This window comes from Pinus tabuliformis, chromosome 2_2, assembly GCF_031772625.1.
Source record: "Pinus tabuliformis cultivar Carrire ecotype Pingquan chromosome 2_2, CPIR1, whole genome shotgun sequence".
Lineage (NCBI taxonomy): Eukaryota > Viridiplantae > Streptophyta > Pinopsida > Pinales > Pinaceae > Pinus > Pinus tabuliformis.
The window spans coordinates 648,966,814-648,984,811 of NC_142300.1; the positions used below are offsets into that span (position 1 = coordinate 648,966,814).

General features: G+C 38.7%; 1 protein-coding gene across 1 annotated transcript in view; it reads right to left on the bottom strand.

Annotated features, from left to right (window-relative positions):
• Window positions 1–12,927: 12,927 nt before the first annotated feature.
• Window positions 12,928–17,998, bottom strand: part of NSI (nuclear shuttle interacting) — a 264,085-nt gene continuing 259,014 nt past the window's right edge. Inside the window, exons 5-8 of the mRNA XM_089405066.1 lie at window positions 15,192–15,291; window positions 14,914–15,014; window positions 14,603–14,696; window positions 12,928–13,272 (exon numbers count right to left, since the gene is read on the bottom strand). Coding sequence (XP_089261192.1) covers window positions 13,193–13,272; window positions 14,603–14,696; window positions 14,914–15,014; window positions 15,192–15,291 — 375 coding nt within the window. The 3' untranslated portion in view covers window positions 12,928–13,192. The remainder of the gene's footprint in view (window positions 13,273–14,602; window positions 14,697–14,913; window positions 15,015–15,191; window positions 15,292–17,998) is intronic.

The window sequence follows — 17,998 nt, forward strand, 5'->3', positions numbered from 1 at the left end:
TGCAAAACATATGTCCGGAATCCAACTCCCTTTTACTTCTGCAAATGAGAGGGTCTATAACTGTCAAAAATAGTTCATCCGCATAAGATGTCGGTATGAGAAGTCTATCATCCATAGCCTTCAGATAATGGTTTGGATCAGTTTCACTCAGTGAATCTCAGCTTCATCAAACAACTATCAGTCCTCTCATACTATGCCCGGGGTGTTTTGCTTCAAGCCATAGAGGGCTTTCTTCCACCTGCATACATGAGATTCTCGTTCATGAATCTCAAACTCCATGGGTTGTTTCAAACATGTGGACTTGCTACATGAGGGGGATGGTCCCCTTGTAATATTTTCCTTCAGTACATCTTAGACATGTACTTTCATGCTCTTTTTGAATTCAGGCTTCCCTGTCACCATCTGACTCACAGACCTCCGGTGCTATGTGTCAATGGACATGATCTCCAATGGACTTCCTGTAACTTAATACAACCCTGAACTCAAAAGCAGCTTTGAAAATTCTAATTTAAAACGCATACCTTTCCATCAACGAATGCCACCTTAAAACCTTCGACTTCCATTCCTGGGGTTCCCTGCTTCCTTGAAGGGTCGACCGTGTCCTTGATGACCTGCATCTCTGCCATTTGGACACTCCTTTGTATAAGGGCCGCTGCATCATTCTAATAACATTCTTTGCTTCAACTTCACTCTAGGTGAATTATGAGGAACCCATTGATCCTTCTGCCTTGTCCTAACTGTCTTTGGTGATTGCTCTTTCACTCTTGCTTGGACATTGTCTTCGCCTCAGCTCTGATACCATGTTAGTTTTAGGTATGTTCCATGCTAGAGCAATTTATTTAAATTTTCACAGTTAGCAATCACATTAGCATTAAGATAAACTGCAGATAGAACATAAATATAAGTCACAGAATACAAGCCAAGACAAGAGGACACAAGATGTGGCGCGAGCCAGGGACAAACTCCACAATGTGGGGAAACCCTTGATCAATTCTTCTTTTATGTTCTTCAAAGTTCAGTAGAGAAAGAAAGAGAGAGATAGTACATTTACGATAGAAGTCAACACTTTGACTTATCTAGATCTAGTATAGATCATTTTGTATTTTGTATAACGATGAGATTAGTTGAAGACATTCTGCTTCAACTGACTCTCCAAGGTGACTCCTTCACCTGTCATCGTGTTGCATCTGGTTCTCATGTTGTACCACTACATAATGCACCATGCTGCACTAATCATGATTATCATCATGTTGCCCATGTCCACGATCTTATCCATCATCATGTTGTCCTTTATATCCATGATCTATACCATACACGTTGTGCCTCTCCAAGACCAAGATATCAATCCTCCTTTTTGTTGTTGTTGGGGTTATCCTCATTGCAGCACCATTGAAGCTATTACATCATCACAGAGATCCTCATTGTTTCTTCTATATGTACAGGGGCTATTGAGAGATAAGTCCACTAAGACCGTGTTCCTTCTTATGCTGGGATTGTCTCTAGGATCATGATACCCATCGAGAGACAATAGGTTACAGTTCTCACTGAGGTTTCATATTACTATACTTCTATTTAACCACAAGTGCTTGAGCCATTGTACTTATCACTGAGACTGTTATCACTGCGGTGACACCATCCACTGCTTCATGAGTTTGTGACTGCACCTTAAACCCAAACTAGGTGCAGTCAAACCCTACTGCGGCTCCTTTCTTTGTGACTGTGGCTCCTGCGAGTTCCCTCTTTATGACTGTGTCTCAGTGCGGTTCACTGTGGCTTCTCCCTTTACTGACTGCAACTAATTGTGGCTCCTTAATACAACTTCATGCCTTGATTGTGGCTCCCCTTTATGACCGCTTATAAGTGCCTCATGAACAACATTCCATGACTGCATTGAACTGCATGTAACTATCACCATGACTTGCGTTCCATGAGCAGTGTATATATCTCTGATTGAACAGCGTATGACCAGCAAGTAAAGATCTTCTCTATTGTTATGTATATATATGTTTCCATCGCCTGCGGATATATATATGTCTTGTTGCGTTGTTTGCCTACGTATATAAATATATTGTTATGGATAGGTCACAGCATATCACTATCCATTGACCAGCATATACATACATCATATCACCCCAACGTATATATGAACTCACGTATCTCTTCATAAACTGTGTATAAGTGTTGTGTGTAACCACGCTGCCAGATCCACTATAGATTAGGGCCTGCGTGTATATCCGTTTTCTGGATAGCGTATATCATGACTACGTTGATGTGTATCTCTTCATGAACTGTAGCTAGGTTTTCTAAGAACAACGTATTACTTTTCTTCATTGATGTGTGTATTTCCATACCTGACTGCATTTCCCGTATAGATTGCGGGTTCCATATATGACTGTAATTTAGGGCTCTGTTTATTGCGTTTCTTCTCCAAGTCTTGTAGGCCAGCGTATTACTCTTGGTGTCTCTCTCCTACTCCAAAAACCCAAGACATGGAGAGGAGGAGATCACTCAAGAATGTGTATCCAAATGACATCAAATCCTCATCTATTTATACCAAAAACGTATAGGTTGTATAGGCATGACGTTTGGGCTTCTAGAGCCTACATAAGAGTTCGTCGGCTTGATAATAATTACATAATCAAAATAAATTCATATCTCCATAAATACTTATCAGAATCGGATGATCTTTGGATCAATCCTACACCTCTCAACGAGAGGGATCCAATAAAAATATCAACTACCATAAATAAGTTGACCCACATGGAGTTTGGCCCTAGTTTCCAACTTAACATTTACCCTTCCCATTTCCTAAATTAACCTCTAACCCCGACAAAACTCCCCTTTTTGGCCTTAGCCCCAAGCGGAAAAGACCAAAGCACCCATAAAACCCTACCATATGCCTTTACGCGCTCATAACTCATCCCGCCTTCCCTCCGCCATTGATCTTCTCCCACCAATCCAACGGCCCACGTTCCCCCCGATAAAGGCAACCTGCCTGATCGGCCTCCACCGTCAGATCACCCCCGCCAGATCTAACGGCCCTCGCTCATATCGCACGGGCAACTAGCACGGACAATACACGTGCGATATGGGCGGTTTCTCTCTCTCCTCCGCCGCTACGTGGCAGCGGTTGAATGGAATCGCGCAACTTCTGACACTTACCACTTACCGCCAAAACCCACGCGATGAAAATCGTTACCACCCAGATTAAACCACCCCGCCTGTTATCGCCCACACATCTTCATCGCCTAATAACCGTCTGATCTACCCACTCAAGATCGAATAGCCCAGACACATCCCGCTCTCATCACAATCGCTAGCCTCCGCCAAATGATCTCCGCCATACATCTCCCTGATCCGACGGTCCCCATTCACGATCATCCTAACCGTTCATTTGCTCAGGCATTCCATACCCCACGTCCAGTGAATTACCCAACGGATAAGACAATCGACTCTGTTAGTCTGGTGACAATCTGACCCTAAAACAGAATTGAAGAAAGAGTATGGTCGAAGGCAGAGAGGACACAGCACGACTCAGCAACCGAATTTAACAGTCATGGAGCTCCACTGCCATGATCAATCCAACCACCTAAAGGGCAGCACAGTACCAGAATTGCTCAGGTTTTCACCAAGGAGGAAGCAACTGCGTTCAAAGACGCTATCGGGCAATTAATGGTGGTTGGTGGTCAATTAAGACCCCTCCATCCCTAAACAGCTAAGACTAGCGTAATGTTAAATTATAAATAGCCAAAACAAAGATGTAATCAGGGTTGGCATTTGATGTAAGGTTCAACTTCTGGAGACTGAAGACACTCTGTAACTTGCAGCGTCTCATCTTCATTTTTAGCAATGCAAGCTTCTTTTGTTGTTACATGCTCACTGTCCATTTCTTTCATGTTCTAAACTTGTACCTAGAATGTTTTATTCATAATATCTTCTATGCCTAATGCTAGATAATTGTCATCTTATCTCTGTATTAGTAAATTGGATGTGTTGTAGAATAGGTCACCCAGGTTTCTTCTGTATCTAAGGCCAAGGAGTTGTCATTCTACTTTTGCCTTGATATATTAGATTTGCAAGTTTCTTTACTAGTTGCAGTTGGCCATCACATGGTTGTGTGCATCTGCTGGTGTGGTTAGTATTCTCCATATTCACCTATTTCCCTAAATTGTTAAGCATTGGTGGTCTAAAGCCTTGTAGTCTGAGGGTGTTCATACATGTCTGGAGTAAAAACAGAGTAGAAGTGGTTATCTGGCTTGAACCAAACCATCATCCCTTCCAATCGATTTCTACAACAATAAGTTGATTTTATATGTTACCAGGGATCTCCGAGCTACAACCTAGGAGAGTTTCCTGGAGTGCTAACAATGTTATCGGAGAACTTCAACCTTCGAATCATTATTCCTTCTTACTTCTCATTGCAACAAGATCATATACTAATTAATATTGTCATCAAATTTTTTACAACTTCCTCCTTCCATCATGCTCAACATCAATTGTATTATATGAGTTGTCCAAGGTGGAGTTTGGCCCTAGTTGCAAAATTTAACATAGATTAATTTTCTCCTTTGGCTCTTTGAGCTTCTTAAATCGTCCTTTCTTCTTGACATGAGCACAGTAGGCATTTGAGGTGCTTTCTTCAGTTTCTTGTTTACCTTTTATCATGGATAAATGAGCTTCTTCTTGTATACAGGCAAACCACCTCTTTGAAGTATGGAGAGTTCTTCCAACTACTAATTCCTACTACAAATTCATTCCAAGATTTTGGAAGTCCTGGAAAGGCAACAATTACAAGTTCTTTCTTTGGGACTATCTCATCAATTTCTTGAAGTTCATCCTTTATAGGAGAAATTCTTACAAAATAGGAAGGCATTGTATCATCCTTTGTCATATTAACTACTCTCATCTCATTCCTTAGGCTTGCCACTTACCCAATACTCTTGATCATAAACAGCGTAGAGAGGGGGGCATACATATTTATTGAGGAGTCTAGAGTGGATATGTAGGGAATCAAATTGTCTACGACTCCATCCACAATTAAGTTTGTGGCAAGAATATCAATCTCCTCGTATTTTCCCTTTCCAGCTTCATTTGCAGGTTCCTTGACTTTTCCTTGAACAAATTCCAATACTTTATTCTTAACAAGGATGAGGTCCATCCTTGTTTTCCAAGCTCTATAGTTAGATGCTCCTTGAAGCTTGTTCTCAGATATCATTGATGAGGCCATATATGTACTCACTTGAAACCTTTAATTCCCATCAAGACTTCCTTCCTTTTATTGAATAGACATCTCTTCTTCTTATGATCTTCTTGACAACTTCTTCTTTCCTTATGATGATGAGAGCTTTCTGATCTTACTAGCTGCCTTTTTACCTTCTCCGTCACCTTAGCTTTGATACCATGTTAGAAAATCAGAAAGATTTCCTCTAACTTGATAACTACTTGTGATTACTTGGTGATCTTTATTAGATTCGTGTACGTCTTCTTTTATCTTCTTGCCATCAAGCAACTATCAAAACAAAATATGAGGAACAACACAATAGGGACACAAGATATAGCCTCTCAACCAAGGCTAAAACCCCTCCTCTAGGGGAAAACCTAAAAATTCTCTTATTTTCCTTAGAACCAAACCAAATGAGATATCCAAGACCTTTGACTAGACCAAAAGACCTCCTTTAGCCCACCAAGTCAGCCTCCCAAGATGATTAGCCAAACACCAAAATTCAACTCATGTTAAACTGCTTCAACCCCGCAACAACCTTAGATCTCGACCCTATTGTAGACCTGCAACTTCAGCTCTTTTTCTGCAACCCAGAAACTCACACATGTGAGCCAGAAACAAGAGGAAAACAACTTCTTGACTTCGCTAGGGATCCTCGTTCCTTCACTAGGGTTTCTTCTACCTCTTCTAGGTATTTCACACTTCTTTTCTCCTCCTGCAACTGCAGATCGAAACTTTCTTGATGGATGTCCAAAAGAGGTTGTAAGATTCTGACTATAAATTTTCCAAGATATTCAGAGTTTTTATGGGTATGTGTTGCTAACTGTGTGGATGGTGTGATGATAATCCCTTTAAAATGTGTTGTTGTAGCAACCAAGTTTAATTTCTACTTTTTTCTCAGTGATAAATACCAGGAGAATCCAACTTATTCCCAACCACTGATTATTTTATTTCATTTAAGAAGCACTTAAAGGTGTTGGAACATATATTATCTTTAGAATGAGTGGCCAATGCATATAATTTCTACTAATATTTAATCTCATAAATACATCAATTGAGGATGTAGTGGAATCGGGTCTGCTGTGGTGGCTCAAATGGGTCCCAGAGAACATTTGCAACAACAGATAACATGCTTTCCAACCACAATAAATACAACACGTGAAATATATAAAACTTCCACAGGTATGTTCAACAGTGAGAGATGGGTAACGTGGGCCCTCAAATCAATTTATAATCCAACAGTTATTGTTCGTGGTCCCCACCTGTACAACACCTCCACCGCTTTGCTCCAATTACTTGGGACATTGATGATAGAACCCTTTGTCACCCCCAACAAAAATGAATCAGACCACTCCAAGCCTACACATCCTTTCTACAATACACATAGATTGTTCTAGAAGGTGTTCACGTTTAAAAGAAGACAAACTGCTTGGCACGCTCAATAGTGATCAACACGACCCTACCTTGAGTGTGGTTGGGCTCCACGGTGTATATACTCTGCCCAGATTTCAATTCGTAGCCCCGGAAGATGTCTACACGACTTTATTATGACATTAGGCAGGCCCCACAACTATTTCACTCATGTTTGTCACCAATAAGCAGCTCAAGAAGCAATGAAACTCGGTTCTGTGAACTATGTTTCTGTCCCAACAACATAATGTATAGAACTCGCCCTCCACAGAAGTACAATTGTGCTACCTTGCGCCTAGTCTTCAAACTGGTGAATAAAGAAGGAACTTGCTCTTCCAGAATTAAGGAAACTCAAGTTATTATGACAGAAGCTCATTCCTTGTGCACATCTATCCTCTCGTACTCCCTTTCCTTAATGGCTTGAATGACATAATGGAGGGAATGTCTTCCCATAGTGTTGCCTTTGATTCAGATTTTCGGGTAGCTTCCCCATCTGCAAAAGAGATATAGAAAATACCAAATAACTTTTTAAATCAACAAATAGAACTTGGATACCTCATTTTTTCTTGCAAATCTCGTTCTCCACTGAAGCTCTACGGTGAAATCTAAGTGACTTCACTCTCAGACTAGGGGGTCTCATTGCAACACTGAAGTCTGTTATGGCAACTAGGGCTCCAACACCCTTAGCTTCCTCTTCCAACACTCTCCAAGAGCTCTCTCTTCAAACTCACACAATGCATGAATGAATTAGAGTCTCCTCAATTCCCTTCTTTAATGAGTTTAGCAGTCTTTTCATCGCCTTTCCTTTTGTCTTTTCATCTTCACCTTCCCTTTCTCTGTTTATTATTTTTTTTCTTTTTATTAAATTCACTTTTATAGTCACTTTATGATACTCCACTTTATAAAGTTAAAGTGACATCCATCTTGCCTAGGAAATATCATCCTTTCTCCTTCTTTAATAAAGTCTCCTTGTTAATTATTTCCAAAATTACAAAACTCCTAAGTGATTTTGCATGCACAAAATTTGGGAACATTACAGACGCCTTGCCCCCTCGCCTCCCCACCCCCCTCCCCCCTTCCCCTCCCTTCCCCTCCCCTAGACCCCCACCAAAAATTGCTTGTCCTCAAACAATTGGCACTGTATTCCTAGATCCCGCACATACCTGGGAAACTCTAGTTATAAATGATCCAGAATCTACATATCTATGCCAAGATCCCAAATCCACCTGTTGAATGCCTTTGCACAACTGAACCCCATCTGCTCAATAATTTCTTGTATTGATGAACCCATTCTACCTACTGGAGTAGTTGTTCTATCAACATTCATCGAAGTATCTGCAAAAGGAAGGTTGACCAGTTTCAAATGGCCCTTTTGTTCAACCATCAACATGTTAGGCAAAACACCCCTATTACCTTCTACATCTCTCTGGTTTTTTATGATGTTATGCTCAATGGTGCCTTTGATCTTTAAATCTTTAATGTTTTCAGTGACGTAACCAATATCTCCATGGTTCCTATGTTCAAATTCCTTGTTTTCATCCGTCAGTGAAGTGTCAACTCCTTGATGCACCAAAGAATTATTGATGCAATGCCATTTCTCTATTTTTCTATCAGTCATCTTCTCTAAGTGGATTGCCATCTCTCTAGGGCATCTAGATTGTATTCAGAAATTTACTGCCAATAATAGAAACCCTCATATATGTTGCACTGATTTTCCCGCATTGGTTTTTTCGAGGACTATTGTCCAAAAACAAGTGTCTCAATGTGATTGTTCATGTGCTGGTGATTCTCTGACTCTTGCTTTTCTCAGTTCATAATTTGTGAGGTCTGCAGCTGAATTTATTTTGATATTTACTGAAGCATTGGTAAATAACTTATTAGTGTAAATAAGTAGGAGAAATAAATCAATCACTGCAGCATAATTTTTTCACACTTCGTCCTTGTTTATCAAACTGAAATTCTTGGGAACAAGAAATTCCCACAACTCATTCGTCTTTTACCTTGGCACCTATTTGCTAACACATGCATGAAATTATTGAATTCCAATGCCTCCTTTTGTTGTACCCATCCAGTTCATAGTGTTGCTAAGCAATCCATCATGTTATGGTACGTGTTTCCTTTGTAAGAAGAATCTAATAGATCAATTATAAGTTTGTTCTTTTCATTAATAGCCTTGGGAACCCATTCATCACTGTTTCTACATGCCGGCATAACCTCAAAATCTCAAAATCTGCAACCGGTGTCAATCTTCCAACTTGATCTGCTTCCTTATTACAAGATTGTTGAAGGAGATGCCACTGTGCACATTATCTCCTGCATCTTTCCCTATTGGTTCTTCAGATAATAATGATTTGTCCCTCCAAAATCTATTGGAGACCTCCTTTGTCTTTTGATTCTTTTTCAATTGGAATAGGCTACAAACCTTTTAAGTTCTTTTTTAGCAAACAGCTCTAGATCATGCTCAATTATCCTCTTAACAACATAGTCAATCGGAGGCACATCATCATCTGATCTTCTTGATTTTAAATGAAGAAAAATATAGAGTTTCTCTACAATAGGATTCAATGTTAGCTCCAGTTCCATTGCCTCCTCTCTTCTAGGGGGCACCAAGTCAAGCATAACATTGCTTGTGTTAGATATGTTGGGGGTCAAAATACCAAGAACAACATTTGATTGTCCTTTCCTCCACATGCACGCAAAATGGAAACATTCTTTGTTGTTTGCATTGCCTTAGCCACTGTAAAAATGGCCACGGTATTACCTGTCGTTGCGATAAGAATATTTGTATCTCTCATATAATAGTGCCTCAGAATGTTTGATGCATTTGTAAAGCCCAAAAGCTGCAGGCCCTTCTCAGGCTTGAATTTGAGTGCTTCTTCTTCTGCTGCATATGATAGAAGTGGTTCATTTGTAAATAAAAGAATATGATCCATGAGGCTTCCCATGATACCTGAGGCCCAATGTTATAGACATCAGTAGACAATAATTAATTTACTGCTAGGCCAATTCTGGCATTGTCTATCATTCCAATTCTGCTCATGTAACTGCCAACGGTACAAGAATTGGAAAAAGCCTCTTTCATAGTTTTGTCCTTTAATCTTTGGGCAAGTGTCCTGTCATTCTGTAGTGGAATTGTAATAATTTCTTCGACAATGATGGAGCAATCTTCAACATTAGTGCCATCCACATCCCATACATGAACAAATGGTTGACAAACTAAATCAGCATTTTCCTGGCGAAATTTGATCTTTTATGTTTCTCTATTGTTTGTCAAAGAATCATCTATGGGCTTGCATAGTGCTTCATCACCATCTTGAGGATGATCTCTGGGAGGCCAACTTCATATCCTTCTCCACATTCTTTCGGGTTTGTGGCCACTGATTTATCTTTGAGTCTGCGACCTTCCTTTTCCTTTCTTGCTTTCTTTGACCAGACCCAAGCCTCTATATTTTTTGTCACTTTAGTGAAAGCTTGACTGTTATTTTCGAACTTTTGAGTGGGAAGCATTTCTCTTAGTTACCTTTAACCTTTAATTTCGGTCCTGGAAATTTTCTCCTTGATATCACCCATAACTGGCCAGAGTCATGCTATGGTGTCATAAAATGGAGGGTTTCCCACAGGTTGAGCCACGATTAAGTCTTTGATATCACTGTAAGATTATGACTATAAATTTCCCGAGATATTCATAGTTTTTCTAGGTTTGTGTTGCTAACTGTGTAGATGGTGTTATGACAGTCCCTTTAAAATGTGTTGTTGTAGCAACCAAGTTTAATTTCTATTTTTTTCAGTGAGAAATACAGTCATAAATACCAGGAGAATCCAACTTATTCCCAACCACTGATTATTTTATTTAATTCAAAAACACTTAAAAGGTGTTGGAACATATATTATCTTTACAATGAGTGGCCAATGCATATAATTTCTACTAATATTTAATCTCAGAAATACATCAATTGAGGATATAGTGGAACTTGGTCTCCTGTAGTAGCTTGAATGGGTCCCAGCGAATATTTGCAGCAGCAGATAACACCTTTTCCAACCAGAGTAAATACAACAACGTGAAATATATAAAACTTCCATAGGTACGTTCAGCAGTGAGAGATGGGTAACGTGGGCCCTCAAATAAATTTATGATCCAATAGTTATTAGGGTAACGTGGGCCCTCAAATAAATTTATGATCCAGTAGTTGTTATTTGTGGTCCCCACCTGTACAATGCCTCCACCCCTTTGCTCCAATTACTTGGGACATTGGTGATAGAACCATTTGTCGCCCCCAACAAAAATGAATCGGACCACTCAAACCATACACATCATTTCTACAATACCCATAGATTGATCTGGAAGGTGTTCACGTTCAAAAGAAGACAAACTGCTTGGCACACTCAACAGTCAGCAACACGACCCTACCTTGAGTGTGGTTGGGCTCCACGGTGTATATACTTCGCCCATATTTCAATTCGCAGCCCCAGAAGATGTCTACATGGCTTTATTATGACATTAGGCAGGCCCCACAACTATTTCACTTGTTTGTCACCAATACACAGCTAAATAAGCAATGAAACTCGGTTCTGTGAACTATGTTTCTGTCCCAACAACATAATGTATAGAACTCGGCCTCCACAGAAGTATAATCGTGCCACCTTGCTCCTAGCCTTCAAACTGGTGAAGAAAGAAGGAACTCGCTCTTCCAAAATTAAGGAAACTGGAATTATTATGACAAAAGCGCATTCCTTGTGCACATCTATCCTCTCGTACTCCCTTTCCTTAATGGCTTGAATGACAGAATGGAGGGAATGTTTTCCCATAGTGTTGCCTTTGATTCAGATTTTCTGGTAGCTTCCCCATCTGCAAAAGAGATATAGAAAATACCAAATAACTATTAAAATCAACAGATAGAACTTGGATACCTGAGTTTTTCTTGCAAATCTCATTCTCCATTGAAGCTCTACGGTGAAATTTGAGTGACTTCACTCTCAGACTAGGGGGTCTCGTTGCAACACCAAGTCCGCTATGGAAGCTAGGGCTCCAAAGCCCTCAACTTCCTCTTCCAACTCTCTCCAAGAGCTCTCTTTTCAAACTCACACAATGCACGAATGAATTAGAGTTTCCTCAATTCCTTTCTTTAATGAATTTAGGATTGTCTTTTCATCTTCGTCTTCCCTTTTGTCTTTTCATCTTCACCTTCCCTTTTCTCTCTTTATTATTTTTTTTTCTTTTTATTAAATTCACTTTTATAGTCACTTTATGATACTCCACTTTATAAAGTTAAAAGTGACATCCAACTTGCCTAGGAAATATCATCCTTTCTCCTTTAATAAAGTCTCCTTGTTAATTATTTCCAAAATTACAAAACTCCTAAGTGATTTTGCATGCAGAAAAATTGGGAACATTACAAAGGTCAAATAGCACTGCTTTTATAGTCATTCTGTAAGGTCGAATTCCTTCAATGAGGCCACCTTGACTGGAGAGCAGACCAACTTGGTGGAGGAGGCATAAATGACACTTTAGACTCAAAAATAAATTTATTTCTTGACATTACAAAGGGTCTATTACATAATGACAAAGGCAATGATAGATGACACAAACCCTAGAAGCCTTCAATGGAGGCTTTGACCTAGAAACAAAATAAGCAAAGCATGAAACCCATGCTTGTAAATGAATTTCTTTTATAATAATTTTTTCTTTTGACAAATACATTACATCAGGACTCAAATATAATTATAAAGACGATACTAGTTACATTTATCAACACAGTGCACACTTGCGGTGATATTACAGTCTTAAAATACTCATTTGGAATTGAATATATCTTTTTATATTGATTCTTAGCATTAATGGTCTTGATTAACATAAAGATTAACATTAATGGGAACCAATTTCAGGGCATTTTTGTGATGGAATCAAACCCATAAGACATCACACAGAAAATAGAAATTCGGGTGATTTCCATCCACCGGCATATTTTAATAGTGTTTTCCCAGTTTCAACATTCATTAAAAATGGGGCATTGTACCCCTTGAGTGGAGAATTCATTTGCAAGAATAAATCATCTTTGCTTCCACCATCTACCACTAAACGCAGGTATTTTGGCACAAGTGACTTGATGTGTTTTATGTCTATTATTTTAGTTCTCCTGATCATTTCATTGATAATTTTCAATATAATTTTCCATCATATATGCCTGTGTGTCTGTGTGTGTTTGTGTGTATATTCTTTAAAAACCATGTTTCCCCATTTCATACAATTTTTGGGGGTACTACATTTCCATGTTGTCCATGTTTTGGAAACCTGTACATGTTTTTAAGTGTCATATAGCTTAAGCCCATGGCCTTTAATGTGACAAAGAAAGTATCATCTAAAATCCATGGCTCAGAGCTGTTACACACAATATTACAACTCTGGCTAATATTGCTATAAAATCAATGATATCTATTGAATGATAAGAATGCAATGGAAAGATACAGCAGTTTCAACTATTGAAACCTGCATTTGGACTTATACTTACAAGTGATCCTCAAAATTTAGTCCGCTGTAAGATTAATATAACTATACAACAGAAGCTAAAACTTTGGATACCAAAACATGCCCTTGATTCCTTCTGGGTCAGCCTCGAACCCTAAATTCTGATAAAAATCTACTACTGTCAAAAAGAATAGGCATACATTAGTAAAGTTTTAAACTGTTGATTACAAACGTAATTGCATTTTCAATATATTAAGAAAAGCCTAAACTAACAAAAAATGACAAAACGAGGAATGGATGAATAAAGAAATTCTCAATTCATGAATGAACTATCGTAAACTTTAGTAAAGTTTTACAGTATTGATTACAAACGTAATTGCATTTTCAATATATTACGAAAAGCCTAAACTTACAAAAAATGACAGAGGAATGGATGAATAAAGAAATTCTCAAAACTATTATTTGAAAAGCAGAAATTCACATCCTGTACTTCTAGTAAATGGAGAACTATGAAATGGGTACAAAGGATTTCTAATATCTCAGACCAGTGATATACAGAGAAAACGGCATGAAAAATAGAAGCTCTGAAATAAATGGCATACAGAATGCACAAGATTTGCAATCAAAAGTGTATATGGCATGAATGGCATGGATACAGGTAAAGAACCATAAAATGCAACCTGAGAGGATGTTTAAAGCTATCATGTTACTAACAAACCAAATGATTTGTCAAAAAAATTCCTTCATTTCAGCCAGCAAAGTTCATAGTTTTTCAAGTGAGCTTTATGTCTCATTATGGTACCCATCAGGCACTCATCATGTGACCAACACATAGGTATTAGCCATATGGTTGATTTGGCAGGTAGAGAGAAGCTAAAAAGAAGGATCAATGAAGGTGAATAGCCAATTCCTTTTATGCATGTCAAATGTAGGAGGCTCAAACTAGCAAATTTTGAGGGATTGCCCCATTGTTTAACTTTTATTGCATACGACTACTAGGCTTCTACTTGATTTTCAAAAGTCACCTTAATGTCTTCTGCCTTCTATGCCATATTGAAGCATCATATTCATACATATAAATTTTTCTGGTGGTTATAATATAGGGTATTATTTCATGCCCATAAACTACCAAGGAATAGGTCACTGAGACTAGAGAGTACAATCAATGGCTACAAAACTGTGGGAGTGTCATGAAAAGTCCTCGATGCTAAAACTAAAAGCTGACGCAACAAAGATATACAAGACACCAAATCCCATACACTAGACCATATATACATCCTCAAATGACATTAATTGTACAATTTAATTTGTAAACAAGTTAAAAAATAGAAGGCATGCCTGCCATAGTGCGAGAGTAGAAAATAGTGATTCTTTTTTGGGAGATTGCCTAAACATGCATGGACATAAATAAAACTAAAACTACATTCCATTCAACATCTAAAACAGTCGTTTGACACCAACCACAATGTAATAAAAATCATGGATTCTCAAAAACTTCATGGATATACCTTGTGCATCAGCAAATAAGGTTATATTGCCAATATCCCTTCTGAGCAATGCACGTATCATTTGCTCTACTAGAGCCTTCCCAAGTCCCTGACCCTGGATGAAATTATCCCATTTGGATTGATCAGAAAATTACAGAATGCAGTTCTACAGAAAATGCATCAAGTTTGCAGAATGGGAGCCATTTTATCTTTATAGTGATCTTAACTCCTCAGTGACTTCATTTGCCTATATCCATAAATTAGAACACATTGAGCAGCATTTCAATATTGTCTCTCTTTTAACTATTAAGGTTGCACAAAACACTTATTACCTGATAGCGAGGATCCACTAGAACATCCCAAATTGTAGCATTGAATGCATGGTCTGAAGTGGCACGAGCCATGCCTATAAGTTCCCGTTGTTCCTCACCATCTGTTAAATAAAAGATTGTTTACATGCTAGTGTTGTCTACAAATGAAGTCAACGAATACAGTAAAAATAAAAAGCATTAGCAAGATAAGCAGCATAAAGGAATTTTCAGTAAGATTGGCCTCACTCAATAAAATGGATTTTACATGCTTAAATAGAGCATACAAAGAGATCAAGCACCTGAATCCGGTAACTGTCTGATCAAATGCAAGGAAGCTACCATGTAACTGTTTTTCAATGCTGCTTCTACCTTTGTTAGTGGTCTCCTTGGCCAGCCTACCTGCTCTAACCACACCGACAAAAGCATCATATGTACGCAATTTGGAGCTAGAAGTTGAAATTACAAGGATCAAAATTAATTCAACATCCATGAATAGAGCTACAATAATGATAATAAATAATGTGTGGCTATCACTTTGTAACGCACTCACATAGCCTTCTTGACTGTATCAGAAAGAACACTTTGAAACCCTTACCTCTTAAGAAGAATAACAAGTCAGCCCCCATTCATGAACTGTTGTGTGAATTTTCTAGGCAATTTGGGATACTAATGGTAAGGATCTTCATTGCATGGCCAATGACGCCTTCTCCTCTGGCAATCGGGCAGCCTCTCTCAATCAAAACGTTATCAAGTTGATTCTAAAGAATCCATCACAGGGCACTATTTAGTATTGGGGGATGGAAGCCCATTAATCTTTTTAGAGTCTCCTACAAGATTTGGCTGATGCCCATGCTCTCCAAATGCGAACCTAATCTGCTAAGGGTTATGGTGTGGAATATGAAGAGTCATTGGAGTCCAAGAGACCACTTGGAATATGAAAACCAAGGGTTATTAGACATTGTATAAAAATGTATATCAATGTGAATAATACGCATTCAACAATTATATTAATTTGCCTATCCATTTGCGTGTATGTTTCACATGGTATCAGAGCAGGCGAATTCCCGCCCTCCTCAAGTTTGAGCCACTGGATTTGTGGCTTCTTTGTGCATGTCAGTTTGGTCATCAGTTTTGCATTTCATGAATGTCCTGTCAGCTAAATTCTAGCTGTGATTTCTGCCCAATTTTGTAGCATCTCTGAGAAACGTTCCTTGCACATTTACACTGTCCTGCAGAAATGCACCTGTTCATCCTAGCTACCAAACACACGAGCCGGTCATATCTGTGTCTGCACAGTCCTGAAGAAGAATATGCCTCCATCTCTACATCCCTGGAATTTATGCAGCTTAAAATGACGCCCAGTTCAATGGGAAAGAGATTTTGGGGTGGGTAGAGGCTTCCAATATTCCATTCTATTCAGTCCCAAGCTTTTGCATACCTGCTCTGGTTAGTTCTGTGTCACTCCTGTGGAAATTTTCAGAGATCCTCCATAGTTAGAAACCCTCCAGTAGAAAGCTTGTCACTGCCTCTCTCTTCATTTTTTATTTGATCGTGGAGTTGTGTGTCATTATGAAAGTTAATGGAGAGGTTAGACCGCAAGGGACTGATGCAAAGATCACTTGAATATAATAGTGATACGCACACTAAGCTTTTAGTTGTTGATCTACAAATTCAATCTTATGAATAAATATATAGGAAATAATGTAAAATAATGTAAATGATAATAATCATAAATAATTTTTAGTTAATTAGTAAATAGGTTGAAGAGGCATGTCTAAATGAGACATGACTCCCCGTGAAGAGACACCTGCTTGGTATATAAGCATGTCTCTCATTCTCATAGTAAAATCATCTTATTCGCACATTGTCCAAATGAAGAGGAGGCATCATGTATTTATATGCAAACGTTGAGGATGAATAGATGTGATTGTTGGGCTTCTGAGCCTACATGAGTTTGCTGGCCGACCTTGACAATTTGTCCATAATCAAAATAAATTCATAATTCCATTTGTACATGTCAGAATGGGATGATCTTTAGATCAATCCTACACCTCTCAGAGAGAGGATCCAATAAAAATATCAACTTCCTCATCTGAGTTGTCCAAGGTGAAGTTTGGCCCTAGTTGCCCTAGTTGCAAGTTAGATTTTCGCACTTGCTCTTCTTGGATGAAATTGGAGTTTCTTAATGCATTATGTTGTTTGGATTTTTGCTATTGTTTTTGGAGCTTCTATTTTTGCGAAGATGATGAATGGATATACTCTAGTCTCTCTTGTAAGTGCAATTTAATGATATTTTATCTTCTTATTTGTCTAATGCATCGAAATTTTATCATTGTTCTTGTACATGCCCTAAATGATGCGAAATTTTTTTTGAGTCTTTAATGATCGATATATTGCATGCGTTGCTTAGTAAGAGAGGGAGTGAATGTTCCTAGAGGCACTAAAAGAGGTTAACAAGCCTTGAAACTTAATCTTGCAAATCGAAGTATAAATCCCTAATGACCTAGTTGTTGCATTTGGAAAGGCTAGCGAAAGTCATCTAGGGCTCCTTAGCATATGAAAATTCATAATCTAGGTGTATCTTGACTCCATTAGGCCCAAGTGACAAGGCATTGATCCTCACATTCCTTTTGTGGTCAACACAACCTCCTATTTTCTTCCTTCCAAAAAAAAGCCATAACCCTAGTAGGCTCCCTAGGGCATCATACGAATTCCATTGTAGCCATCAAAACTTGATGAATTTGGTCTAGAGTTGCACTAGTGAGTCCTCAAGATATCCTCTAAGTTTGAGGACATTCCAACGGTGGAATCTCAAGATATCCCAAGTCCTAGCTTGAAAACCATTTCCCTAGTTTGCCTTTTGGTTAGTGGCTTCAATAGGATCATTGCACTCAAATTCCAAAAGAATGGCATTCCTTTGATCCTATTCTCCTCACCATCCTGGTCAAGTACATTGATTGTTGTTCAACCCCACACCCTTGACTTAGTTTGGGTTTGTTGTTGCCTCGCTTGCACACTTGGTTAATGTGGGAAAAATCCTCAATCCCACAAGGTGTGACTTGGTGGCAAACTAAGAGAAGGGGTTGTCACCTATTCCCAACTCTCT